At 38.2% G+C, this 27,884-nt stretch overlaps 2 protein-coding genes across 5 annotated transcripts in view; both read right to left on the bottom strand.

Annotated features, from left to right (window-relative positions):
- The window catches only part of MYO3B (myosin IIIB), a 198,183-nt gene extending 181,630 nt beyond the window's left edge, over positions 1 to 16,553 (bottom strand). The window contains exons 1-5 of the mRNA XM_041403364.1: positions 16,532 to 16,553; positions 16,253 to 16,406; positions 7,970 to 8,319; positions 2,090 to 2,155; positions 1,853 to 1,889 (exon numbers count right to left, since the gene is read on the bottom strand). Coding sequence (XP_041259298.1) covers positions 1,853 to 1,889; positions 2,090 to 2,096 — 44 coding nt within the window. The 5' untranslated portion in view covers positions 2,097 to 2,155; positions 7,970 to 8,319; positions 16,253 to 16,406; positions 16,532 to 16,553. The remainder of the gene's footprint in view (positions 1 to 1,852; positions 1,890 to 2,089; positions 2,156 to 7,969; positions 8,320 to 16,252; positions 16,407 to 16,531) is intronic.
- An 865-nt stretch (positions 16,554 to 17,418) lies between these two features.
- Positions 17,419 to 27,884, bottom strand: part of UBR3 (ubiquitin protein ligase E3 component n-recognin 3) — a 104,125-nt gene continuing 93,659 nt past the window's right edge. For all 4 annotated transcript variants that reach the window (XM_041403192.1, XM_041403194.1, XM_041403195.1 and 1 more), the window contains 6 exons: positions 25,546 to 25,653; positions 24,937 to 25,047; positions 23,926 to 24,102; positions 22,143 to 22,352; positions 20,454 to 20,593; positions 17,419 to 19,846 (listed from right to left, as the gene is read on the bottom strand). In XM_041403192.1, the coding sequence (XP_041259126.1) occupies positions 19,729 to 19,846; positions 20,454 to 20,593; positions 22,143 to 22,352; positions 23,926 to 24,102; positions 24,937 to 25,047; positions 25,546 to 25,653 (864 nt within the window). In that variant the 3' untranslated portion in view covers positions 17,419 to 19,728. The remainder of the gene's footprint in view (positions 19,847 to 20,453; positions 20,594 to 22,142; positions 22,353 to 23,925; positions 24,103 to 24,936; positions 25,048 to 25,545; positions 25,654 to 27,884) is intronic.

Here is a 27,884-nt window from a genome sequence, read left to right as displayed (position 1 = left end):
TCACACTAAGCTACTTCTCTATTTCCATTTTTTCTTGTTCATAGTAATTCTTATTTTGTGTTAAAATTTCATATATATTCTGTACATACTTACAAACAATAAAAAAAGGAGAGAGAGTGAAAGAGAGGGAGAGAGAGGGAGAGAGAGTTACTGAAAATGTTTGTCCTGTCTGTCTTTCAGGCCCAAATTAATCACAGTTAATTTCTACCTTCTGTTCATGCCAGGCAGGGTAACATAGCATACCTACAAGATCAGTACACCCTCCATCGCAGAGTCAGAACTGTGTCAAGGACAGAGTAGAAGATTTACTTGGTGCTATGACAATCTGACACAGATTGGGCTTAGAGCAGCATTACCAGTGAAGGTATCATCACTGCACTCCACAGGATCCTCTACATAGTCCCCAAAAAACATTTATATATTTTCAAGTCACAAAGCATTTTGGAGAAGAAGCTATGGCATATACTACAAATCACTGTGCATTCTATCTTGCAAAAACCAGCTTTGTGAAGGACACAGGCATCTGCTAGCTAGCAGGAGTCATGCTAACTGGATAACTGTGTATCTCTGCAAAAATTGTGCTAATCTAACAACATTTTGTCTTGCAAGGGTGAAGATCACCTTAGCGCGACAGTGCCAACTGTCTTGTCATTAGCTCCATTATCACAACGACTTCAAAAGAGCTTTCTTGTTACTATACACATACATAGGTATTCCATGCAAGAACTTTGGGCTTTTTAAAAAAGAGCTAATACTTACAATATGCAAATCCTTAGCTGGAAATTGTTACCAACGGCATTAATATTTTCAGTGAATTGATTCTACTTTTTAAAATTTCTGATAATGAAATCCCCAGGTTTCATTTCACAATAGGTTGACACTGACAGGGCCATGAATCCTGATGAGAAAGAAAGCTACCATTTTATTTCTTTGGCAAAGAACCCAAGCAGGAAAAGGTATACCATGAGTCAATTCTTCAGACAGGAGTTATAATGAAAGCAGTACAGGCTGCACTCTTCACAATCCATCCTTTCTTATTGTATCAAGGTTGTAAAAGATTATACCTCCTCCAATACTCTAGGCACTGCCCCACATCATAACTATCAACACTACAAACTCACAAGTCAAAACTAACAGCCTTTAAGGTGTGGTTTATAACAATCACTCTTTTGAAGGAAGAAAACAGGTAAGGCCTGTAGAAACTAAGGACTGAATTTCCTTTCAGAGATGAGACTAAAGAACTACCTAAAAACCTTACCTAAGAATTTTACCAGTCAAAGAGATGTGTATTTCATCATGCCACATACAGTTCAAAAGTCTCTCTTCAGCAAGTAGTTTCTGAACAGCACTAGAAAGAGAAGGGGCTGAAAAAGCCCAAAATTGCATGGGCAGTTCGACCCTCAGGGAGTGTTCACTAATGGAATTACATCTCTAGTGCAACCTATCAAGTAGAATTGGGCTGTTACAGAAAAGTATGGGGCATACAGAAAAGTATGAAGGCCTCTTGCAAAGCAATAACTGTCAGTAACTGTTACATTTAATTACATGTTCTCCATAATTTTCAGAGCGTTCTTGGCATCAGCATGAAATTAGGAATCAGCTATTTTGCCCAGCTCACTAGCTTAACTTCATTACATGAGAAACAAACAAAAAAAATTAATAAATACAGCTCCAAGCAGAGAAACAGTCCCCAGCTACCAGATGACATCTCTAAGACAATTATGACATGTTAGCAAAATGAGACAAGACAAGAATTTGTCTATTTTGTGGAACGAAACATATTTAAGTCAGAACAAAACACTTAGTTTTTCTCCAGGGTGCCACAGATGACAACATTTAAAAACTTTCTTACCTAAACTGATTTGCTTCAGGACTTGCTCCGTTCTCATCTGTTGCAACAAGAAACAGAAAAAGCAAAAGCTTGACAGTCTTCAAGACACTTGAGATCTCTGGCATTTTTCCAGATATTTCAAAGTAACAGGCCACCCAAGCTAGCAGTTGTTACAAACCTGACTGCATTATAATTCTATTCCAAAGCTGACTAACAACAAAAGAGAATAGGTGAAAAACTAAAGGTCGAATTCCTTACCTGACATAGCTCCTGTCAGCCATATGCTCAACCCAGCAAAATGTACTGTCTCTCTGAGCAATAAACCTAGAATAGGCAAAGGCTGAATTATTAACAAGAACATGAGGAGGCCTTAAAAGCACACGATGAATGAAACAGAAATACAAAGCTTACAGTCTGATTTAGTTTGTAAAGGAAACTTAGCTCAGTTGATCTATTTTGAACATGAAATGGCACATGGAAAGATGCAGGATGGTGTTTTATTGTAATGCAGAGGAATGGTGAACACAGTGTCTTAAACTGTCTTCATACCAGTCTCTCACACTGTAGAATTTGACTAAAATAGAAATATCTGATTTTTATTATATGGTGGCTGTATACATTCCCATTCCACTGTCCACCTCTCTTTTCAGTCATTAACTGCTAACGTGCTTCCAACATTCTATTTTGGCCTCCAGCTTTTTATACCAAACATTGTGGATGTGCTCTTCAAGCAACTTACAACTGCACTGATACAGTCTCTAGGTTCATACTGTATTTCAGGTTTTAAACTGGGTCATCCAATTAACTTTTAATATGGCACAGCACAGCAGGAATGAAAGCTACAGATATCTGGGCAAAGGCTGGAATTTACATAACTTTGTGTCTTTGGATACTGGTGATAGCAACTAGAAAGTACCAACCAACATAAGAAACCTTGCCAGGACAAAAGGAGATATTGACACAAATTTATCCTCTCAAGAGAGAATTTCCTAGTTGCTCTGTATTCTGTTCTGCAGAATTCTTATTATTAATTTCAATGCCATGAAGCAGACACTAATGATTAGGACAGCATTCAGAAAATTACATTATCTGTCCAGGCACTTCATACTGTTCCATCTAGATGTTAGGTTCCTAATTCTAGGGGTGGGAGATACAGCACTCATCTTAAGTATTCAAATGTGAATATCCACATGGAAGTTGGATGTTTAAATTGACTTTCACAACAGTGAGAAAATAGGACAAGCATATTGAGCCTGGAGGGGAGCATCACTCAGGAAAACAAAGTCTTTGTATGCATGGTGCCTCTGGGAAACTGGGATCAAGAGATTTAACTTCCTTACTTAAATACCTCCCCTTACTTGGAATTCACCTTTCTTTCTTATACCTTAATCTCAACTCCTTACAGGTTTGAACCACAGGCAGCCAAAAGTAAAGTGGCTGGTTCCCATCTTTAGACACAAAGGAAGATGAACAATTAGTTCCTGAGATTAATATTAGTTCCAGGTACGACAAGGCAGGAAGCATGGGTTTATTAACAGAGATACTATCTGCTTTATAGAGTCGACCTTGCTATTTAATACACTATTTTCAGTCATTGCACACAACGTGAGAATAGTAATTCAGCTCAGATTAAATACAAATAGATATATTTTTTTTTTCACCAAAATGCCCAGCTTAATATATTGTTGAAGCTTTCAGCCATGAACACTGACCCCTCTGGAAATTATATCCCTTTCAAGTGTTTCAGGTTGCTTACTACAGAAATCTCCAGGGGTTACTGCAAGCCTTGCTTTGTGAATTGGAGGGGTAAACAAATTGCTATTATTTCTGCCACAGTACTGGCATGAAACTGAAGGAGATGAAATGTTCCTGTAAATTCTGGGAAGCATATGTAATGTAAGAAAGGTCAAAGCAAAACAAACAAACAACAAAAAAAGTCCACGCAGAATATTAGGAAAACAGCTGAAGAGACTGATAGTAATAATTATGCCATTATTTCAAGTGGGCTGAACACATTCCACACTCCCCAGTGTACTGAATGCACCTCTCTTCACAGTCAGTATGTTACCATGCTTCAGCAGATGAATAAATTTTCCTGAATTTTCATCTATTTCATAAGAAATATTGTAAAATTAGCTTAGTCCACTGTTTTCATACATGTAGGTCTGCAAATGTCTCCTTTTTCCACATACAGTGTCAGTCCCTCCCTCTCCACACAGCAGGATAGAGGCCATGTCTGAGGAAGAAACTAGATGAGGGGTGGAGGAGAAGAGGACCAGTCAGCAAGGAGCTATGACGCGACTTGTTCCTTACAAAGCAGCAGCACCAGCGAATGAAAAATGTCATACTTCCTCCCACCTAACCACATGCCACTACCACAGACCAATTCTCAGCTGTGTTCAGCAGAGCTTTTCCCTGCTCTATAGCATCCAGATGAAAAAGCTCAGCTTTACACTGCCAGTCACTTATCCCAGAGCAGCGCCATTCTAGCTGCAGCCATACAGCTTTTCAGCTTTGGCAACAGGGAAGTATGTATGGCCTTATACAATGCATTATTCTGAGAAGTTCTTTCCCAGAGAGGGAAAAATTCCTTGCAGCAATTTTGCACAAATAAACAGCAGAAGTTTCTCAAATTATTTTCCAGATTTCTGAGGTGGTGCTGTGTTTCTTCACTATTTGTGTCACATGATCAACTCTCAAAACAAGAGCCGTGCGGAGATGTGAAAGATGTATGGAAAACAGAAGAAATTAGGAAGGAACTAGCAGAAGACTGATTTCATTCATTTTATTTATCATCTCCATTTCTACCTGAAGAGCAGTTACCCCACTGTCCAGGGAGGAATGGATGTTTCCCTCAGCTGCACACTGTAACCCCCCAAGTGACATCGCCCTCACTTTGTCCTTTTAGATTTTCCTGCTGCAGCTCCCTTACCTTCTTCCTATCACCCCTCTCAATTTTAAGAGCTACATGGCTTTATCAAAGAGCAGAGACATAATCCATCACAGCAAACGAGTCCTCATGTTGGATTCCTCAGGTTAGCACTATGAGGAATATGCCTCCATACTTTCACATGTAACGCAGGAGTCTTTACTGAAAATGCCACTCTGAACTCGTGTCCTGTGTGACTGCCAGCCCCACTGCAGCTTGTTTATTCTGCTGCAGTACAGTACAGTTTAAACTCACGAAAATTAGAACACTAACAACAAAAGAAAAATTCCTGCTGAATGAAGTACTGATTCTTCCTGCAGGTGCAGAGCATTCCCAACTTCCCTGCAGCAATCAAGCCCAAGACATCTTTGTGTTCCCTGGCTCTACATTACTCAAGTTCAGCTGTAGACTGATAAAAAGTTTAGTGTTCACCTGACCAGTTATGCCCAGGGTTTGTATGAGGCTTTTTCCCTCCTTCTCCTTTTCTGTTACTGATCCATAGGCCCTCCCTTGCATTTCCTTGGATCATGAGAATTCACTTCTAGGGGCAATAAGTTTGGAAAAACTAATGAAAGAGAAGCTACAGGCACAGAACATATCTCACTAAGTGTGTTCAGATGATAACTTAAAACTAGGGCTAGGTTAAAAAAACCCAAACAACAAAAACCAAATCTTTAAACAGAACAAAAGTAAACCATTATGATAACTTTCAGGACTTCAAACTCTCTTCCTGTACACAAATGTTGTTTGATTACTCTCACAGCATGGCACTGTGCATCAGCACTTAATTCATCACCCCCTTCTTCTCCAGTTTCTCAGCGGCCAGAAGGCTGGTGATGACAGCAACTTCTGTCTTTGTAACACAAAATGTTTCTCTTCCCCGACAGCCTGCACTCAGGAGTCCCTTGTTAGCGAGCCTCTCCAGGCACTAGCACAGCAAGAATCATTGTCTTTGTCCAATGAACTTTTTATTGAGAAAGCATTTGGCAAAAACTGCAAAGCCAGTCCTGCAAGTTCTTAAAGCAACCAAACTGCTAACTAAATCCCTCTTCTCTGCAGTTAGAGAGTCAATAATATAGAAACAATATTTCTTCACATCAAGGGTTTTGGATGATACTGGAGAATTCACTTACTCTGCACATACACCAACAGGGCAGCACATAACGCAGAGGAAGGGATCACAGTGGCCCTCTCTCCCACGTGCTGCAGATAATGTTCCCACAGCCTCCTCACCACGGAACACCACCAAGCAGCACATAGCAGCACAGAAGTTCATGTTTTCCCTGTTTCTAAAACAACCCATTTGCACTTAAACTGACTTTCATTTTTAAAAGGGTCTGAAATGGCTTTTAGAAATTGATATCCACCTTGACTCCTAGCCAGATTACTATGTGAAAATCTTAGCCCAAAGGAAGAATAGCTCTGCTTGGTTTAAGCAACATTTTTATTGTTTCAATAAAACTTGGGTGAACTCTATTTTAATTTTTGCGTTACAATGTCAATAATTAACACCAACTTTGATTAACATTTGAAAGATTAAATTATAAAAAGCTGGAATACTAACTGCATTACAATTTGAATTCGACATTGAGAATGAGCTGGACTTCAATTTGGGAATATAAAAAGGGTCTTGAAAAAGCATTTTATGTGCTTTCAGAACATATTCTGCAAGACTTCACAGTAGGTTAAGATACAATTTACTGCTTTTGACAGAAAAAAACTCAGTAACTGCATCTAACTTGCTGACAGTGACCTCTATTACTATACATCATGCTAACTGAAATTTCTGTACAAGAACATAATTTTCCACCTAATAATTCCAGAAAAACCTCACAACACTGATCCTTGGTTTCCAGTGCAACGAAACTGAAATTCCAGAGTGCAGCATTTGAAGGGCAGATGAAGTAAGAAAACCTAGCTTTTAAAAATGAAAACTAAAAACCATTTTGTATTCACAAAACTAAATCTGTGTTTCAGCACCTCTTCAGAGAATTAAATAGGAAGTAATTTTAGGTTAGCCTTATCTCAATCTGTGTGCAGCATTGTCTATAACAGTACCTTTTCTTTCTTTTGCTAATAACTGCGTCTCTCTATGTACCCATATGCTTAAATGAATTTATCAAGTGTTATCATAGCATTTGCAATGTATATTATGGTCCACTAGTTACTATAGGTCCCTTAAGGAAATACTATACACTAGAGCTAGATCTACTTAGGGAACTTACAGAAACTTCTCTTCAGTTATTCACGGCCTTGTTCCGACGGGCCTGAATCCCCTGTCACGCCTACTTACTTCTTGCTTTGTAGTATCTTCTGCCATTTTTAATCATGGAGATTTTTTTTCCCCTGAGCACTCATTACCCATGATTTTGGAAAAACAGGTACAGCTGGTGGCCCCCTCGGAGGCGGGGTACCCGCACCGCCTCAGCAGCAGCGCTTCCAGCGGCGCTGCCACCCCGTCCCCAGGCAGCCGGGACCCAGCGCAGCGGGGCTGAGGCCGCCTCCCTTCCCCGTCTAAGTCCGCGGGGCTGAGAGCAGACTCCGCTGGGGCCAAGACCAGCTCCCGGCGACAGTGATAAGCCCTGCCAGCAGCGACTCGCTAGGGAGGTGACAAGCCCTGCCCGGCTCTGAGCGCCACAGGACTGTAAGGCAAATGGCGAACGCCATTTCGAAGCCCCTCTCGGCTGAGGCGCGACTCCCACCCCAGCCGGCGGCCGGGCGGCCCCGCAGGGCCGGAGACCTGTCGGGAGCTGGGCACACCTGAGAGACCTGTTCTCCCTGTCTCGGCACGGCCGAGGAGCCGGAGCCACTCGCCCGCCGGGCCGAGCGCTGAGGCGGCGGGGGCGGCGCTCGGCCCCGCGAGGCGGCGCGTGCCAGCCCCTCAGGGCGGGAGCGGCCCGGGGACTCCGGAGAGGGGCCCGGGGAAAGGGGAGGGTGAGCATTCGTGGGCTTTGAGGGAAATAAAAGCGATGGGTGGGCATAGGTGCCCATCGCTGGGAGAAAACGCCTCAGTCCCATCTGAGCATTCAGTTCATTGTGAAAAACAATGAATTGCGAGTGCAGCTCTGTCTGTGCTCTGAGAAATGGGTCCTGGTGTAGGAAACGGTTTTATAAAACATTTCTTCCCTTTGAGGTGTGAGAACGGGGAGAACTCCCGTCTTTGGGCTTCTCCTTTTGTAACTATTTGACTTAATTGAGTTCGGTCATACCCAGTTTTCAGGTTGATTGATAAGAAGAAATGCAGGTATGTATTTCTCTTTGACATTTTTCTTTGTTTACAAAAGATCTTAGGAAACAGGGAGGTTATTCTTTTGCTCGATATGCCGATGCTTTTTCCAAGCGAACACATCACGGGGGCTGCCTCTCACTCAGCACCGGTTCTGTCTCTGCCTTTCGCCAGCCCATCGTGGCCATCCGCCGCTTCCTGCCCCGCGGCCGTGAGTGGACCTGCCCCGTTCAGTGTCAGAGGGAGCGACTGCTCTCCTGTCCGCGGCCTCCAGTGCCACTTCAAGCATGGTAGTCGTTCTCATCTGCATTTTACAAGTACGCTGTAAGTAATCTTCAAGATAAAAAAAAAAAAAAAAAAAAGTAGGGGAGCTTTATATCCATAGATCTTTTTGTATTTATTTAAGATGGAAACTTTAAACACTGAGAACCAGTGGATTTCTCTGCAGAACTCTTTCAGTACCACCTTGACTAAATGCTGTACCGGTGTTGTTTTAACAAGTTTCCAACAGTGAAACTATCATTATGACCAAGGTGCAGTAATTTATTTTATCATCTTTTGATTAGTGAACTCTGTAATCTTATAGACACACTTTTTTCCCTACTATCCACATTCTAGTAAATTATATCAAGATAATCCTTTATCAAAACTGAAAATAACTGATGTCAAACCTTGGTTCAGATGGTCAGTAGAAAACATGATTCCTAAGCATGTTCTGAGTTAGCCCATCACAGCATTAGAAACAATCTGAGGTGATACAAGAGTCTCTAAAGTTTTGATGAACATTTCACACTGTTGTTTTGTTCAAATTTTGTACACTGTAGTATACAAATTCTTCATCATATGCATTATTTTCTCTTTTGTCAGCAATTGTAAAATCACAAAATCAAAGTTTGAAGAGACCCAGAAGGATCATAAAGCCCAAGTCTTAAGTAAATGGCCCTGTTGTATTCGGAATTATGTAAACAACGTGACAACAAATTGTAATATAGACAGCAAATAATAATATGAGACACATATCTGACCATCAAAAGGCTTGTTCAAGGTGGATCCAAATGTTTAATCCTATATGCCCTGAGTTTACAGAAGTTATAACGTACTTTAAAACATAAGTTGTGCATGTGGTTCCAAAATGTGAGTATTTCTTACCATGTAAGAAGCATCAAAATTCAGCAAAATTAACATCTTTGTGCAATATTCTGCATGTATGCCTTAAGTGCTCCTTGTTATTCTCAAGAACTCCTTCATAGTCAAATCCAGAAGCTCTAGTTATTCCCACATTTTTCCCAGATTCTTATGTTAGTTTTTGAACCATAGGAATTTCCTAATTTATTGCTACATAATTTTGGCTCATACAGTCTGGACTTTTGTGAGTTCTGTTACAAAACTCTTTGTTTCACAATTTTCTTTATCTTCCTTTACCTACTTGTTTTGTTCTGATGCTGATGGTTTTTTAATCCCTTTTCACTAGGCCCTGGCTGTCCAGCTAGAATCGTGTTTCCAAGCACTGCCAGTCTGTTCAACACAGCCATTTACACTCCAGGTACAGTCGAAATGGGTGACTATACTGGGTTGGAGCTACACAAGTGCCATGCTTATATCCCACACTGCATTTCCAAACACAATGATCTTCCATGATGCAGCAATTTGCATGGTAGTGGCTTTGTAAGTATAACTGAACTTCCAGCAAGGGAAACGAAATCTTGCGAAACAGAAAAGAAAGACTTACAAACACTCTGGAAAGGAGATATGATCAAATGAAATGCCATTGGAAAAAACCCCAAAACACCAGGAAACTAGGACATTTAGTAACTACAAGAAAATGGACCAGGATTACATGAGATGCAGTGCAAAGGGCCAAAAGATGCCATAACTAACCTCACAGATGTTGCAAAATCAGGAGAAAAAATCAAGGAGGAAGACAGAACTTTGAGGGAAAAATATGAGAGACATGGCATGGATACTAAAAAAAAAAAATCTTCACCAAAGTCAAAGCCATCAAAAGGCATGGGATGCCATCAAGTGCAGGGGCATGGGCCAAAGATTGCCCAGTTGATCCCCATTGAAATTGCAAGATTTCATTTCCCTTCACAAAAGGAAATTTCCTTTCGGGAAGGGTGTCCTGGGTTGACAAGGAAGTAAGTTTTTTGGGAAAAACTCCAGAGGGAATGAAAATCTAGGGGGGGGAGACTGTTGTGCCCAGATGAGAGATGGTTATTCTTTGGTACTTGGCAAAGCATCCTTGAAAGGGAACCTATAAGCAGTTCCCTTCTGTGGTGAGAGCACTGTACCATGGAAGGAGGATGTCACGATGGCAGATTTTCTCTGGGCAGCGGGTGGCATGTGTGACATGGAAACACAAAAGGTTTCAGCTTGTTTCCTGGGAAAGACTATGGTACAAGGGAGGCTCCTCTCTCCCTTGGTGAACTGAGAATTGATTATCTGAGGGGTGGTGACTTGACTGAGAATCTAAGTTTTGTCTCACTGTGCTTGGGTGGAAACTCGGTGGGGGGGGATGAATGTTTCAGAAGGTTTCCGTTTTGAATTCTGTGTGTTCCTTTTATTATAGTTGTAGGTTAATAAAATTTCTTTTCTTTATTTCTAAGCTTGAGCCTGCTCTGCTCTGTTTCTGGTTGCATCTCACAGCACTCATTTAAGAAAAATATTTTTTCATGGGTGCACTGGCATTGCACCAGCATCAAACCATGAAAAAGGGAAACATCTGTGAATCACTGAAATATCATAACACAAAATTTGGAAAGGCAGCTAAATTTATCACAATTTTAGATTGAAAAAAAAAAAAAAGAAACAATGAAAAACCCCAAACCCAGCCTAAGTCCCCCTTATCTTAATCCTAACTTCTGCATTTCAGCAGGAAAAAATATTGGATCTCATAACCCTTCAGTTTTTGTAATGTTATACAGGGAAATGTTAGTGTTTGCAGTAATGGGAAGACTTGTCCATCCTAAACTACAGTTTATAGGAATGTTGCTTATTCTGAAGCCAGACAGAAACAAGTCATATTGAAGTGTAGCTGTTACTTTTTGTTGTTGCTTGCAGATCTCAGCTTTCTCAGGCAGAAAAAGAACAGCTCTTAATTGTTGTAGTACTTCTGATTATAAGTGTAATATTGATAGACCTGTTCTACAATTGCTGCACTAATGCAAGCCCTTCCTAGCCTTACTTTAGACTGCATTAGAAAATTAAATAATGTGTTCTTTATATGGTCATGCCTAGATGCCAAAAGGTGAAAAGCTATTATTAAGTGAAATGTTCCAAAATGCTATAGCCCCAAGAACTGAATGGAAACAAAATATTTCACAGGCAATAAATAATCTACAGAATTTAAGTGATGAGCTAATCCAAAGTGTAGTCCACAGAAGCTTTCAGCTGGTGTACATTAAGTAGGGGTTTTTTGACAATCTGTTAATTTTTAAACTGTCTTACAATATTGACTTGTAGAAAAACATGTAACCAACAAATTATAAATGGAAACACTTTAATCATAAAACATATCATTACAATGGAATCTAGGCTATCTGTAAGTAAAAAGTTGAGGTGTATTGTCTTACTCTGATTTATAATCTTAAAATCTCCTTATCTAAATGAATATACACAAGCATTATTCACTACAGTAAATCCCTTTTAAAGTTAGGATTTCTTACTTTTTAAATACCTGTTCATCTCTCTGTACATTTTTCTTTGCCTGGAGATGGACTTGCAATTACAAAAGAATGCATGACTGCATTAAGCTACACACATCATAAACACTGGTGAATCAGAATTTAATGTAATCATACCAAACAGGTTTGCTGAAGGGAAAAAAGAGTGCTGAAGACTTTAAGGGCACTGCTGAAATGCAAACTGCTTTCATGAAAATCTTGAGGCAGTTCTGAATTTTGGGTATGCAGATAACTGCACCCTTATGTGAACTCTTAAGTAGCCAAGTGACTGTGTGTTGTGTTTTATTGTCTTGTCCTACCAGGTCACACAGGTGCTGCTCCAGTTTTCCTTTTTTAGTTTTAAAATAAATGCAAATACACTTTGTTTAAGGGTTGCCACCATTTTGAAGAAAACAAACTGTGCAAGAGGTTTGGTAGCCAAGGTCTTGTGGCAGTTATGTTTTTAAACTGACATCTGAAATGCCATTATCTGCCTTTAATGTGTCTGTGCATACTTGCATACAAAGACTGTTGCCCTAGCTGAGAAATGTAGTTTTCTTCTCTTTTGAACTAGTAGGAAAAAATCTTGAATAGGAAACTACTGCATTACCTGAATACTGAAAACAGAAAGGGCAAAGCAACTGAGTTTTACTGCATGGATCAAACAAAAAACAGCAAAGGGGACTGAAAATTCAAAAATTCTTTAGTGAAAGAAATGAAATATCAGCAATGTTAATGTAGGAGTGGGTTCCACCACATCTCTGAAATGAATGGAAGCAGTGAGAAAAACATTGGAGCTTCATGCATATATGCAAAGATAATTTAAAGAAGCCAACAGCTGCAGAGTATTCAGATAAGGACCACAAAAGTACAGCAAAACTACACAGGCAGTAGCCCAGCACTGAAGAGTAAATACACTTGCATCAGGAAAGAGCAGAGAAGCAGGCCAATAATAGAACAGTTCTAGCCAAGACTGAGGTGCAAGGTACATAACCACAGTTCAGCCCTTACAAATCACAAGCACAAACTGCAGACCTCAGGCAGACACCATGAAACAGAACGGGGGAGATGGAATGCCTGGTGTAGGGAGAGCAGTGAAATGTAAATAGCATTGCTGGACCAAAGTGACTTGGAATTATACTGGATTCATTCCACACTAAACTCCAGACGAAGGTGACTCAAAGGACTTTTTAAAAAAACAACAACAAAAATACACATAGAAGAGCCTACACACTGCATGCTCTAGATACCAATAGCCACGGAGTCTAGCTGGCAACGTGTACCACAAGCCCTGTGAGGAACAGCTGGGGGAGCTGGGGTTGTTTTGCCTGGAGGAGACTCAGGGGTGACCTTATCACTCTCCACAACTCCCTGAAAGGTGGCTGTAGTCAGGTGGGGACTGGTCTCTTTCTCCAGGGAGCAACTGACAGAACGAGAGGACAGAGTCCTAAGCTGCACCAAGGAAATATAGGTGGGATGTTAGGAAAATGTTTTTTACAGAAAGAGTGACAAAGTACTGGAATGGTCTGCCTGGGGAGGTGGTGGAGTCACCATCCCTGGATCTGTTTAAAAAAGACTGGATGTGGCACTTGGTGCCATGGTTTAGTTGAGATGTTAGCACATGGGTAGGACTCGATGATCTTGAAGGTCTCTTCCAACTCATTGATTCTGTGATTCTGTAATCTGTTTTGTAACATTACCCAAATACTATAACATTACTCTTTATTCTACAGAGCTGGAGTGTGATGCTCCCAAGATCCTCACTCTTACTTTGTGAAGCTTTCTTCACAGAGGCAGCAGTAGTGTAACTGGGAGTGCCATTACAACATCTCATAGCTAATTATTATTTTTTAATTAATATCACAGAATATCCTGCTTGGAAGGGATCCACAAACATCACAGAGTCCAACTCTTAGGTCTGCATGGACCATCCCCCAGAGTCACACCACGTGCCTGTTGTTACCTTTAAATCTATGCATTTACCCTTAGTGGATGAACATCTGAGCAACTGAGTGTTCTGTATCACTCAATGCTAAGTCTGAGCACACAGGACATTAATAATAAGTTGGAAGGTGAACTTACCCAAATAACCAAAGTACCTTCTCCTTACATTTTCCCACAAGCAACATTTTAACCCACCCCATAGTACAGAAAATTAAATGCTGCTGAAAAAAGAGTAAAATGAGATGATATTTCACATTAAGAATATCTTATGCAAATTCCCAATTATGCTGTACACAATAGGAGTTCTGGGTAAGATGTATCTACAGTTCTTTATTTGCTGCTTTTCTTCCAGCTAATGAGTTCCCTTAGTATTCAAAATCCATCTTTGCTGCCACACACTTACAAAGGTAAATCACCTGAATGGGCTGAGCTTTCTTCTATTTATTGTTGCTAGGGAACCACCTTGGTATTCACACACATGTCTTTTGGCATATGTTTCAGAGGACAAGATGCAACACAGCTCTGCAATATACAGTGAAAAAATGTACTGCAGCATTCCTTCAAAATATTCTCCTGCAGAGGAGCACTGCTACTGTAGTACCTTAGCTTCAGATTGCTGTGGATTTCTTACTTGTTTGTTTAGATAGATTGGAACTGTAAAACTACATGGAGTAATCTGATTAATAGTCCCTAATTTTACCCAGGATTAAAAGAGAAAGAACATCAGTCTGTGAATTAAATGTTGCTAAAATAGCATCCTTCTAATTTTTTAAAAAAATATTCTTGTATAAGGGAAATGTTCTGTAAGAAGACTTCCTATTAAGTTATGTAACTAAAAAAACCCAAACCCAAGTAGCGAGAAAGTGGAAAGTGTGAGCCATTTCTGAATAGCCAGGTATCTGAAGGTTATTTGAATTACATCAGTCACCTGCTGTGAGTATTAGTCATACAAATACTGCACTAAATATTGAAAGGCAATAAGCTTCTTAAACTCTCAGAAAGTACTTATTTCTTGAGATAACAGCTTTTGGCAGGACAAAAAAGTTGATATAGAGCCATTGAAGAGGTATTATTCTGTCCAGAATCATGTCTGTCTATGGGAAACAACCCCATTTTAGTTTCCTGTTGATTTTGATTACTGCCAACACATCTGGGTGAGGAGGGATATTTGAAGTTGAGGGCAACAAAGTTTGCAAAAATGCAAAAAGCATGAACGTGAAACATGAAAGGGCCATATCTCACTAAAGTCCTGTGTGCACATTTATATTTATTGATGATGGAAGACCCTACTACCTGGATTTGCTTGAATACCAGTTGATCTAACATTATAGAGCAGAACTTACTTACTGATCCAAGAGGAGGTGTTCCTGTTGGATAAAAGGAGCTTACAAGTTGAGACAAAGAAGCAGGATAAAGTAGCTAGAGAATGTGAAGGAAACAGTAAGTAACAGTCCCTTCAGCTGTCCTGAAGATCTCAGTTTAACCAAACCTACATGTCTGTATTTTATCTGATGTGTATGTTTACACCAGCATTGCCAGCAAGTACCTCGTTGCAGAGCTGAGATTAAAACACCAGCTCCATACTAAACTCCCATGAGAACAATGGGAAATTATCCTAGAACAAAGCCAGTTGCTTTTAGGGCCTGTGGAGATACTTGGAAAAAATGCAAAGTTAATTTTAAATTTTCAAAGCTGATGTGTGACAAAGCTAAAATGACGAGCACCATAGAGCACGAAAACAGCCAGAGTCTCTACAAACTGACTTTCAATCTGCACCCCCTGGCTATCTCTATTTCAAGTACCCTCAGAAAATACAATTTATTCACAAAGTATTGCTGTACAGTTGCAGCAGGCTCTCCAGCTGCTTTAGGCTTCTTCTGTTGCGCAGTACTACACAAACAGAGCAGTTGCATACACAACAGGGAGACAACAAAGGCATGAAAGAAAGGAGAGCTCCAGTCTTTCAAGGAAACAGAAGGAAAGTAACTTCTCATAGCAAACTGTATTAGTGGTTTCAACTGCAAGGTGCAAAGTATATTCCTTGACACCTGAAAAACAAAGGCTCATTATCTACTTTAGGTATTTGCCAGTATTACAAGTAATCCCTGAGAACATGTTGTTCTGATTTGGCAAGTGCTTTAGTATGCACTTGTGTTCTACATTCAAATGCAACCCGTGCATATCCGGTCACTAGACTTAAGGCCAAAATGTAGGGACAGTAAATATTTGAACTATACTTTTCTCAGTATCAGCCATGAAGAATACTTGGTTTTTTCCAGCTCTAATCTCTGAAGGTTATCTTGCTTTGTTTTGTTATAACATTGAAAAAGAAATCCATCTATGAGGAATAAGTCCAACATAATTGTTTTCAATCCAAATTATTAAAAAACTTAGTAGTAATGAGTAAAAGGTATCCTATAACGGGAAATGTGTTAGACACTGCAGTCGGACAAGAAGCAGCTTCTCAGTGTAAGAGAATTTGCAGGGAAATACTGCCCATCTGAGAAAACATGCAAGCAGGGGCTTTGGGCACTGTGCCCTACCAAAAGGAGACATTCATCAGCCCAGGGGTACAGATCTCACCTACTGCAGTGAGCAATACCACTCAAACAAAAACAAACTCAACACCACTTGCCACACAGCCAGCCTCGTCTGATTACGTGCACTTCCTTATATCCTGTGGCTGGTCATTTAGCACTGTGAACCTCCACACACTGGCTCAGATCATTCCTGTGGGTTTCTTTGCAAACAGCATCATTTCATTCTCGTCTATGCTAATAGTCAGACAGGCTCCATTCATCACTGCCCCCACCTCTGAGAAAAGAAATTTAAAAACAGAACAGCAGAATCTGGGTTAGATGAAAATGAGACAGAAATCATATCAAAATCACCAAAAAACTCAAATCTCCCCTGGCGCTATACACACAATGTGAACTGACCTCATGGGATTCTGAAGTAAAGAATAACATTTGTTGCATACTGTAAGAAAAGATCTTGTTTTTAAAAGAAAAATGCGATTTCCTTGTGAAATACTGTGAGTTCTAGAAGATTCCTATTGCAGGGGTGATGAAAATATTCATAAAAAAATTCAGGCCACCACTGAAAAAGGAAAGATGCTGTTATCCAAAGGTCAAGACCAAAAGAAGACTGTTCCACCAAATCTCTCAAAGGTCAAAAGAAAAGAAAAAATACATAAATATTACATTAATCAAATTGAAGTAATAGTTATTCCAGAATCAGACTTGACAGAAAAGATCTTGTTTTTAAAAGAAAAATGCGATTTCCTTGTGAAATACTGTGAGTTCTAGAAGATTCCTATTGCAGGGGTGATGAAAATATTCATAAAAAAATTCAGGCCACCACTGAAAAAGGAAAGATGCTGTTATCCAAAGGTCAAGACCAAAAGAAGACTGTTCCACCAAATCTCTCAAAGGTCAAAAGAAAAGAAAAAACTTAATACATAAATATTACATTCATCAAATTGAAGTAATAGCTATTCCAGAATCAGACTTGACAGAAAAGATCAAGCAGTTTTCCCAAAAGTAGTTTCTCAACTCAACAATTTAACTTTAGTTTGCAGCAGCAATGCTGGAATAGCTGGAATACATTTAAGCACTACTTGAAGTGCTATAGTTATGAGTAAAATCATCCAAATTACTATTGCAAAATACAAGACTGTAAGCAATAAATTAAAACACGTACTAGGTTTACTCTCTATGCAAAGTACTTTGCATGCATAAGGTTTTAAGATTGAAATAACTGTCTGGCTATTGGGTGGAATTCAGTGTCAGTTTGGGGCAGAGAGAAAAAATTTCATGAACACAGATTGACAGTAGACTTTTATTAACATATCTTACAATGCCAATTATTGTATTCCTAGTTTTGTACTCTTCTGATGTGTTATAAAGATTTAGAGTCTACAGTAATGTACTGTACTTAAATGATCATTCATACAGGATATCACACCAGAACATTTGAGTAATATGCACACACACCACTCTAGTTTGGACCTGTTATTTTTCAAGGTTATCTTAATAAAGTAGGATTTTAAAAGTTATGGGGGAAATAAAAATCCTTGTTTAGCAGCATGCAAGGATATTCAAGTACAATTTTTCAACCAAGTAATTTTTTGTCGTTTTTAAATTGACTGGTGACTAATTCACCAGTACTATAATAACCACTATGAAATACCCAAATGTTAAAGTTAAGGCTAATAGTTTTACTTCACATCCATATGCACAATCAGAGAACATTCTGTTTTAAATAAAACACAGTAATCAAATTCTGGACACATTATCTCTTGTAAATAAAGCACTGGAGCTTCAAACTACAGATCACTCAAGTTCATGAGCCCTGTAATAATGTTATGCTGGCAATGTAAAGAATCTTTTTGCTCTTTAACCACACTTACAAAATGGCCTGATATTCTTAATGAGCAATGCAAAAATATCACAGGCAGAACTTATAATACAGTATCAAAAAAGTAGTATTTTGGAAAAGACACAGCCATTTAGTCAGTGAAACAGAGTAATTCTAATCTTATAGGAAGTAGTGTAATACTTTTGAAATATATATATATATATTTATATGTATGTATAAAAACCAGTATCATTTATTGTAGGCTTTTTCAAATTGCAGGTATCCAGAAAAACTCATTGTATTTACTTTTCCTTCAGTCTGTTCTTGATTGCTATACAGTCATTTTATTTCCCCTATACACTTTTCACTAGATAATGATTTCCACTGGGGAATTGTTTTCTTTGTATATGTGGCTTTATCATAAGATGTTTTTATTTTACACATACAAAGTTTATTTTACACACAAGCTGTGGAAGTCAAAACTACCAGGGAACTGCTTGGTAGTACTGTATGAAATAGCCCACAAATGTCCAAGACTTGTGAAAAACAATAGTAGGAATATATTACATACCAGTATTTTGACTATAATCTTTCCCACCTACTTACACTATGGATTTTAGCCCAGTTATGCCTCTTCTCATGAATTTTTTAGTCCTCTAAGCATAAATTGTTTTGGCATTCATCCAGTGAGGCTGCACATGCACTGGTAGCTCATCTTGGCTACCTCTGTTGAATTCTTTTTTTCCCTTTTTAGGAAACCAAACAGAAAGAACAGTGATTACTTAAAACAAATAAATACAATATTGAGGAACCTCCTGAAATGACAGTAAAGATACAAAATTATGTTCCATTTTTAGAATAGCCTGCACATTCCTAATCCAATCATTCTGAAACATATATCTGGTTTGGAATGACAGGCAGGCTCGTGGTTATTACACTTGTAACTGGGATCTGCTATGTTGGGCACCAAACAAATTCCCTATATACAGCAATTTCTGTATATTATCATTAACAATTCATTCAAATGATAGGAAAAAAAATAAAAGTTCCTTCCTGGAAAAAAATGAAGACAGAATGTGTGTTCTGGATTACATGAAGATACCTAATTTACAGTTATTTCATTTACTTATGGAGGAAAAAAAAATGAAGTTCCTGAGAATGTGTAAGTTTTCAGTAATGCCTGAAATATTTCAATAGATCTCTACAAGTGAAATACTCTTTAAAATTCACCTTTCAGACCAATTATTACCATGCAGTCTCACAGTCGTTTTACAGACCTAATTACAAATGCCTATCAAGTCAAAACCTCAAGCCAACAAAAAAAAAGGCAAAGAAATTTTATCCAACATACTTAGTAGATGTAATAGACATATACACCATTTCAGCAAAAATTGCTAAAAACTCAACTCCATGCAAAGTAAAATAAAACCCAGACAGCTACCCCTGGAGGCTCTAAACAACTCCAAGTAAATTTGTGCTTCTTAACAATCATGGACTTGAAAAAACACAAGAAAAATAGACTACTGAGTGCAATAAGATTGCTCACACCATTTTGACAATTTAATTTCAATTATTGTATCATTCTTTTGTAGCAACAACAGCTCATTTTGCACAGATTACACATGTTGACAAAGTTCCATTTCCCTTTTATGCCCATACCCGCTTCCACCCCGAGCCAAGGAGCTAAACTCCCATTCAGTTAAAGCTATTGTCAGCCAAGATGCATTCATTCATGGTAACAGCAGTTACATGGTGTGTAGATGATGATGACGATGATTTACAAGCCATTATAATGTGGCCCCCATCTTTTATTGATATGATCAAAAGTATGAGACACCCACTGCTGTTCAAGCACTTTGTATCTTTCCTTGCATATGTACAGGGGTTTACCACGCCTGTGGGGAAAAAAAAGGAAGAAGAAAATAAATAGTTAATATGACAATTAAATGGAAAGATGTTTCATTACATAATCAACACAATACTCATACAACCTTTTTGCAGAGTAAACATGCATTTTTATTGCTGAGGGGTTTCCATTTTTGCTTCTGATAGGGTAGCTGCTGGGACTTCCCTTCCTTACACTGGATAGCAGAACCCAGACACAATCACTTGTTTTCTCAGTCATGTGTAGCCTGGAAGTTATCCTCTGTCCCTATACTGGAATCCAACTGCATTGTTTGATTAAAGGCCAAACAGCAATATTGGGAGATAAGGGTTTCCCAACACGACACAGAGTTAACCATAGTTGGGAATGGCTACATAGTAACCTGTCTGCTGGGTTCTTGGTATAACTCAATGATCACGACTACACACCTCTGAGCCAAAAAATCCTCAAAAACCCAAGCCAATAAAAGTCAGTCCAAGTTGCAATAAACGTGGATTTTCCATTTTTCCACACGAGGAAGGTAGAGATCTATTATTATCTGTTATTGCATGTTACAAGACAAAGTTGATCTACACAGAGGCACCAACAATGAAAGACAGCTGTAGTGAAAACATTACCTAAGATCTCTGTCTTCTTCACCATGTGCATCGAGATAAACAGAGCCCCAAAGGCAGAAACGATGGCCTCGTATGATGATGATTACAGATGCGTTAATCAAAAGGAATATTCCTGTCCCAGCTCCACAGTTTTGAGAATGCTGTAATGTTACGGGTGTAGAACGACAAGAGTGCAAAGATTATGTTAATATCTGTCAACTTTGTAACAGAAGAAATTTAAAAAATAATACTTTGTTTTCCTTCAAATAACATGCAGGCATTATTGAATAAGAGACAGTTTGCGAAAGGACAGCCTGCCCCAAAATTCTCCAAACTAGAATTCAGTGTCTTGGGCTGCCATAACATCACCTGCATATAAAAATGTTGCCCTACTCAGTAAGGGAGGATATTTGTTATCATGTAAAAAACTGACTTACAAAAAATAAACAAAAATATTACGTAAAATATTTTGAATTTGTTGTTGCATAGCAAACTGTATAGGATTACCAAATATTTTCCATAGATGGCAAAAAACAGGAGAAAGTATTTGGAAAAACGTAGTATTACCTCTTTTACAACAGTCAATACATTGTTAAACATTTGCTTTCTCTATCCATGCTCACAGATCTAGTCTATGGCTCTACAAATCTAATAAAAAAATTTTTAAAGTAATTCTTGCTTTGTTGAATATGTCATTCATCTCTGTGACTAGCACAGTCTATACTCATCAATTCACTTTAGCAATTAAAAAATGCACCCTTCCTACATGGTTTGATTACAACTAGAAGCTATAATCCCATCAACTACAACAACAATTAATTAATTATATGGATTTTTAATTCCTTTTTTAATAACATTCTGTTTTCATGAAGCTTGAAACCTTAAATGTAACTATAAATTCTATTGTAAATTTTGCCCACCCTTTATTCTTTCACCATATTAGCATTATGACAGAGAAAGGTGAGTTCAAACAATTTCAAGACAGTCCAAAATCTCTCTGACATTTTATGCCCCATTTGTAAATATCTCTCTAAGAAACTGCTCTCAGCTTTGTGAAGTCCATGTAGTTCCGTAACTGTTCAAGGGAACTAAAGAGAAAACCTATCAAAGCAAACCTTTATTGTAGTATGCAAAACAATAATAGATGTCATCCAACTCGGGCTCCCGAAAGAACTTATATATATGCTGACTAGAAAACTGTGCTACTGAAAAAGTCCAAGACCTTAAATCAGCACCTGTGTAGCTACAGTCTGTACATCTCTAGTAGGTGGTCAGGTATCAGAAAATACTCAAATCAACCACAGACTGATTTTCTATGTACTTGGAAAGCAAGGAAACAAACCAGAGAAAAATTAAAATAATATACGAACAACCCGAATGTAAACAAATTTCAGGTGGCTGTGAACCAAAACCACGTGTCAACATCACGCACAGTGGCTTTGTAAGACTTTCACAAAAAGGAGAAATAGGTTGCTATGCAAGTAAATTGCCCTCCAGAATCCAGTCTAGGTCTACCCCTCAGAAATAAGCACTAAACTCTATCACTGGGGGTTAGACAAGATGATCCTTCAAGGGTTCCTTCCAACCCAAACTATTCTATGATTACATAAACACATTCTGAAAAGGAAACCATCAAAACTAAGCAGAGGAATTAACAAATATCAATGAGTGTGAGATTCAGTTACAGAATTTGAATTAACTCTCTCTTACCAGTACACATTCACAGTAGCTCTGTTGTTTACAGCATAGTCCTTTCAAGCATACAAAAGTACCACAAACTAAGCAAACAGCAGGATCTTTAGGAACCTTGGTACAAACAGAACAAGTTTTTCTGTGATAATACTGAAAAATGGTATTGTAATTCTCAGGCAACTGAAGGAGGCGTGGCAAGTCCCACTTAGGTTCCTGGATAAGCAAAGCCTACAAATAAGGTAAGAATGTGTATCAGTTCAGTCAATTTTTTTAAAGCATTCATATTTTCTAAAACAAAAAAAAAAAAGAGAACACCAAATAAAATAAACATGCAGTTCAAAAATATCTCATTTATTTTGCATTTCACAAATTCAGAAGTCAAATGTCACCTTGTAATAGTCACTTGCACCTGGATGATTACCCTCCCCAACTGCAGTCACATTTCATCCTAACAGGTACAAAATAGGCACCAGACTTTTCCCAAGGATGTTTTCTACATGTGACACATTTTAAGTGCTTCACAAAACAAGAGGATTAAGAGTCACCTACAGGAAAGACTCTCCCTGCACTAAGTTTGTCTGGCAGTATCAAGGTGTTACTCCCAAACTCTGGCACTGACTATGAAAGCTGTCTCCCAGCTAAAATTTAGACTCAAATTTTCAAAAACAGAACTGAAATTAATCTCTGTAAATGATATTTGAAGAAATCTGCCCAGTTTTCAAAACTGTATTGGACACACGCCATTAAGAAGTTATCAAAAACTGTGAGTTCTAGTAAGACAGGCACTCCCTATCTTAAATACTGCTTTGAAAAGCCTAACTCTTCTCATTTCCAATTTCTTCTCACTGTCCAATTTTATGTTGGGGTGGGGGGGGGGGGGGGGGGGGAGGTGGGTTTAAACAGAAATTGGTTTTCCTTCAAAGTAGTAATTTTTTTCTGTGTTTATAACTGATGAGTATAGTGGTCAGATGGGATCTTTTTTGCAAGGTCCAAATTTTTTTTTAAGAGTGCATGACCTTGAAACCTAAATTGCAAAAAAGAAAAGAAATACTGCATTTGTACCTGGCTACTTTCCAATCATGGGAAGAATGCTATCAATTTCACTGCAATCTATAATATTTAACAGATTAGCAGGAACTGTATTTTGAGATTAATTTGGGAATTCAAATTTTCAGAGGAATAATCATGTTGCGGAGTGAGGAATGCATCTGACTTTCCCCTGACACCTCAGATTTAGGAGAGGGGGACTTGAATTGTTGAGATGCAGCTTTGTCATCAAAACAATGCACTCATGTTGAAACATTTCCATTTCACAACTGATTATTTCAGTTGCACTAACTCAAATCTTGGTATTCTTTAACCTTCAGAGAAAATGTACCATCTTCCATCAGTAACTCTTAAAACAGATTTTAACCTTTTCATATTTTTCAGTTTTGCAAGTGAAGATGCAATGTTTTACCCTAATTTAAAACATGCAAGGAAAACTTCTGATACCTATTTTCTTAAAGTTTCTATTACCTGCCCTTTATTGCCTAGAGGTGCAGGAGACAGGTGCACACTTAGTATCATCTAAGGATAGTGTTTCTAGAATCTGTCTCCAGCAATCACAAAAACCACACAGGTGTTCTTATTCGTGTTTTTAGCCAATTCAAGCCACATCCACTTACCAATATTTCCCATTACAATTTCTCTCTCACTTAAAAGTTACATTCTCTGATCCTTAGCCAAAGCAACAGTGTATGTGCATGATGCATCAAGCAATAAATAGTTGCTTCCATATCAGGACTGTTTTGCTACATACCTTTACTTGATCTGGATGTCTAGCTGCAAATGAAGCCAGTTCTGAGCACCACTGTGATATCATGTCGAATGCTGGCACTGGCCAGTCAAGACAAGAGGCACTGGTGAACTGATGAGCTGACTGAAAAGATGGTAATAGACCCAGGCAGCTTGCAAGAACAGCGAATTCTTCATCTTCCTTTTTGGGCATGAAATCAGAAAGGTTTAGATTAATACCTAGACTCTTAATTTTTAAATAGTCTATTAAAAATATATTTATTTCAATTAAAAAGTATTCTAGTATAAGGATGCAAATAGTCATGCTTAGTGACACAGGAAGGTTCAGTTTCAGCAGATAACTTCAAACTGGACTCTTGAAACAAAAAAATTATCATTAAAAAACCCCAAACCAACCAACCAACCAAACAAATTTAAAACCTCAACCCAAACCAAACCTCAACCCAAACCAAACCCCACAAACAAAACACAACTCCCCCATAAAAAACACAAATCCAAAAAACAAAAACAAAACAAGAAAGTCCCAAACTCCACAATATTTTTTTTCTGTTTATCACCCCAAACTAGGTAACAGCTGTTTTACAAAGGAGATAATGTTGAGGCAAGGAAAAGAGGGAGCTAACCTGCAGTAAACTCTACTTAAATTAGTCATGGAACTCAAAACATAATTGTCTGCTGATGCAATGTCTCTGAGAATGAAGTATTAAGAGGCATTAAGAAAATCAGTACTGAATTCCATTGTGTGTGGAATTACACCATCTCTGCAAATGCTGGACAAGTTTTAAAAGTATGTTGGTATTTTACAAGACAATCACCTACGACCTAATTAAATAAGCACGACTTTGCTGAAGTTTAAGAATATAATACAATTTTTTTGAAAACTGCAGTGCTATAATATATGATTAAAAAAAATCTTAGGACAGAAAATATATACCAAAAACACACCTTCAAGTTCTAGTTTTTGATCTCTAGCTTTTATATGGAAATGTTTGAGTGTGCCCCTCTCATTCTGTACCTGACAACTAGGCAAATCCCCTCCAAAGAGATGGTGTTGAAGAAGGCTTGTGATCCTGAGGAAAGGCAGGCAGAACTGCTGCAGATAGCACTCTACAGAATCCGGATTTACCTAGAAGGAAGGAAGCGATTACTAAATTCTGTCCCAGGTAAATGATCCCCTATATACGGAAAGTCCAATATGAACCAAGTATTTTTTAAAGCATCAAACACACATTTCAAAAGCCAGCATTTCACTAATAATCTGAAATACCTCTGCAGGTTTTCTTCCCCCTCGACAAACGGGTTTTCAACTTAAATATTCGCTTTTTCAAGTTTCTGAAAGGTCTTTTGTACTTATGATTAAAACCCATATATATGTTTAAAACTTGCAATTATAAGAAGTATTTGTCAATAACTTTCTCAATGTGACACTGACCACATCTGATATTATTAAAAGAGGCAGAGGCATTTGCAGAGGCAAACTGTCCCAAAGGGATATGCTTTGATCTAGAAAATAAAGAGCTGTACTGCAAGTCTTTAGCAAGATCAGAGAAAAATCATTGTAACAATGAGGCAAAAAAATTTCAAGTGGACATGCTGGATAAATTTTCCAGAAATTTGCCAGTACCACTGGTAATTCTTCAGTCTCTTCTTCGTCATATATCTTCCCCTTAGACAGTTCACTAATCACATGACCCAGCAATACCTCCCAAGATTTTTCTCCACTGGATGTATTCTGCAAATGAGAAGAAAAGAAATCCAAAAAGAACTGGTTATAAAAAGGAGGAAATGTTTCTGTAATAACAACAGCAATGAAGAATATTTCCTTTTGATCAACATGTGAGTTTTGACCTACAAAGATACATAGTGTTAAAAAATTTAAAAACAAATATATAATTTTACAGAAAGGGACTGCATTTAGCTCAAGAGTGAAATGTGAATTGCTATTTGAATTACGTATGTTCTAAACTGAGTGCTTTATGAAAGCCTTTGTATAATGTTTGCATTTCACATTTTCTCTGTGAGTATATAAATGTTTACTTTAAAACTAGAACGAATCACTCCACAGATACATCTTGTTCCAACAGAACTTTAATTCTAATACAAGATTTTTTTTAAAAAGTAGTTTTCGAGAACATGTCAACCAGAATGAATTACAAACACTTGCTATGCATTTTAAGTTAAAATGAATCTATCAGAAAGTACAAAGTTGCATTTGGAATGAATAACATCTACTACAGACGGAAAATATATTTAGTGTAAAGAATAAATAGCCACTTAGCTTTGTGCCATAGCAATTACATTTAAAGGCAACACAGAAAGCTTTAAGAAATAGAAGAATGTATTCTCATAAGTATTTTTCCAAGTCAGAATAAATTCTACCCTGGAAAAAGATGACTGGATATGAATTTTGAGTTCTGTTAGTAAATTATCAACACAACAAACAAGGGAGTGGAACATTACTGTGATTCTTTAAAGAAACCAAATACTTCACACCATAGTGATGTATATTATTAACCAGTTGGTTTCTTTAGTGCATTTTGACATCAACTTTAATTCTCTATTTTAGATGGAGTCTTCACCTTTCATACTGGGACCACACACTTACTGTTCATGCTTATAGTCAAAGAACCAGAAGGCAAAACACACTTAATTCAGCAGCTAAGACAAACCTTCTTTCCATGTTATTCCTGGAAGTTTACTCCACAGGCATTTACAGTGTGATTCCTATTATCTTTGCACACCTTGCAAAGATAATGAGGGTGAATTTGGGTTTCAAAAGTACAATAGCCACCTCTTAACCCTGCTGAGAAATTAAATTCTTCATGTTGATTGATCATTTAACATAAATATACAGCAAAGTTTTCAGCCCATGTTTAATGTCTGGAATACCAGACGGTAATAGATTCACTTGGCATTATCCATAGACAAAAGTTAAGTGAGGTGTCATCTGTGTAGTTATCCCAGGACTAAAATGTCTATCTTACCAGAAAAGAAGAAAAAGCCAACTTGAATCATGTGTTTTTAACCACTGGGGCTTAAAGAAACTTTAAATAAAGTACTTGGGTTTCTAAATTAAAAACCAGCTTCCCTTGTGATGCATGAGGATGAGGGATAGGCTCAAGATGAGAAGGGCAGCCAAAGGGCTGGGAGAGAGGAACAGGGAGCTGTGTGATTACCACTGGCCAATCCTGAGTGCTTTAAACTGCAAAATTATGTATCACCTGAGAATCACTTAAGTAAACAATCAAAAAAACCCAATCCTAGCAACAAGCTCAAGCAAATGTCTTTGTATTCCTAAGACAATGACATTATATTGAAATAAGGGCTGGATAGGAACCTAACAAAATGAAGTACTGTCCAGTGATCCCAATGTAAAAAAAATTCTCATAGTAGCAGGCCAGCAGATAATTTGTCCTTAAGACCCCGGAATTCTGACTGACCACTATGACAAATTTAAGTTACATGTGAAAAGGCAGGTCATGCTTCTCAGCCTTTATTTCATTTTACATATAAAGCCCAGCTGCTGGTCCCAACACTTGTATCCTTTCCTTTGGTCTGACACTGGCATTCTTTTGACCTTCTGGGAAAACCAATCTGTGGAGCAAAAAGTTAACTGAAGGATTAAATGAATGCTGGTGCAAGTGCAGAGAGCTGTCTTTGGTGGCAACTGGCATTCAATCAGCTGAACGGAAATAGAAAGATGCATTGTCACTTCACTTGTAAATACTACCTAAAGTCAAGAAAACAACAGTGACAAATTTCCTTCTCTGTCTCTTCATCACATGAGCACTCTTGACCACATAGCAAGAGAAATTTATATAGCTAGCCACAAATAGCAGAAGCAAGTTGGAAAAGTCAAGAGGGTTTTTTCCTCCAACAAGGCTGCCTGCTTTTCCTGTAGAGCAATGCATCAGATCAATGCCCATGGTTTATATAGGAAGACTTCAATTTCACAGGAAGGAA

This window comes from Onychostruthus taczanowskii, unplaced genomic scaffold (assembly GCF_017590055.1).
Source record: "Onychostruthus taczanowskii isolate IOZ18803 unplaced genomic scaffold, ASM1759005v1 scaffold20, whole genome shotgun sequence".
Classification (NCBI taxonomy): Eukaryota; Metazoa; Chordata; class Aves; order Passeriformes; family Passeridae; genus Onychostruthus; species Onychostruthus taczanowskii.
Note: the sequence above shows the minus strand (reverse complement) of the source record. Positions and strands in the feature narration are given on the sequence as shown.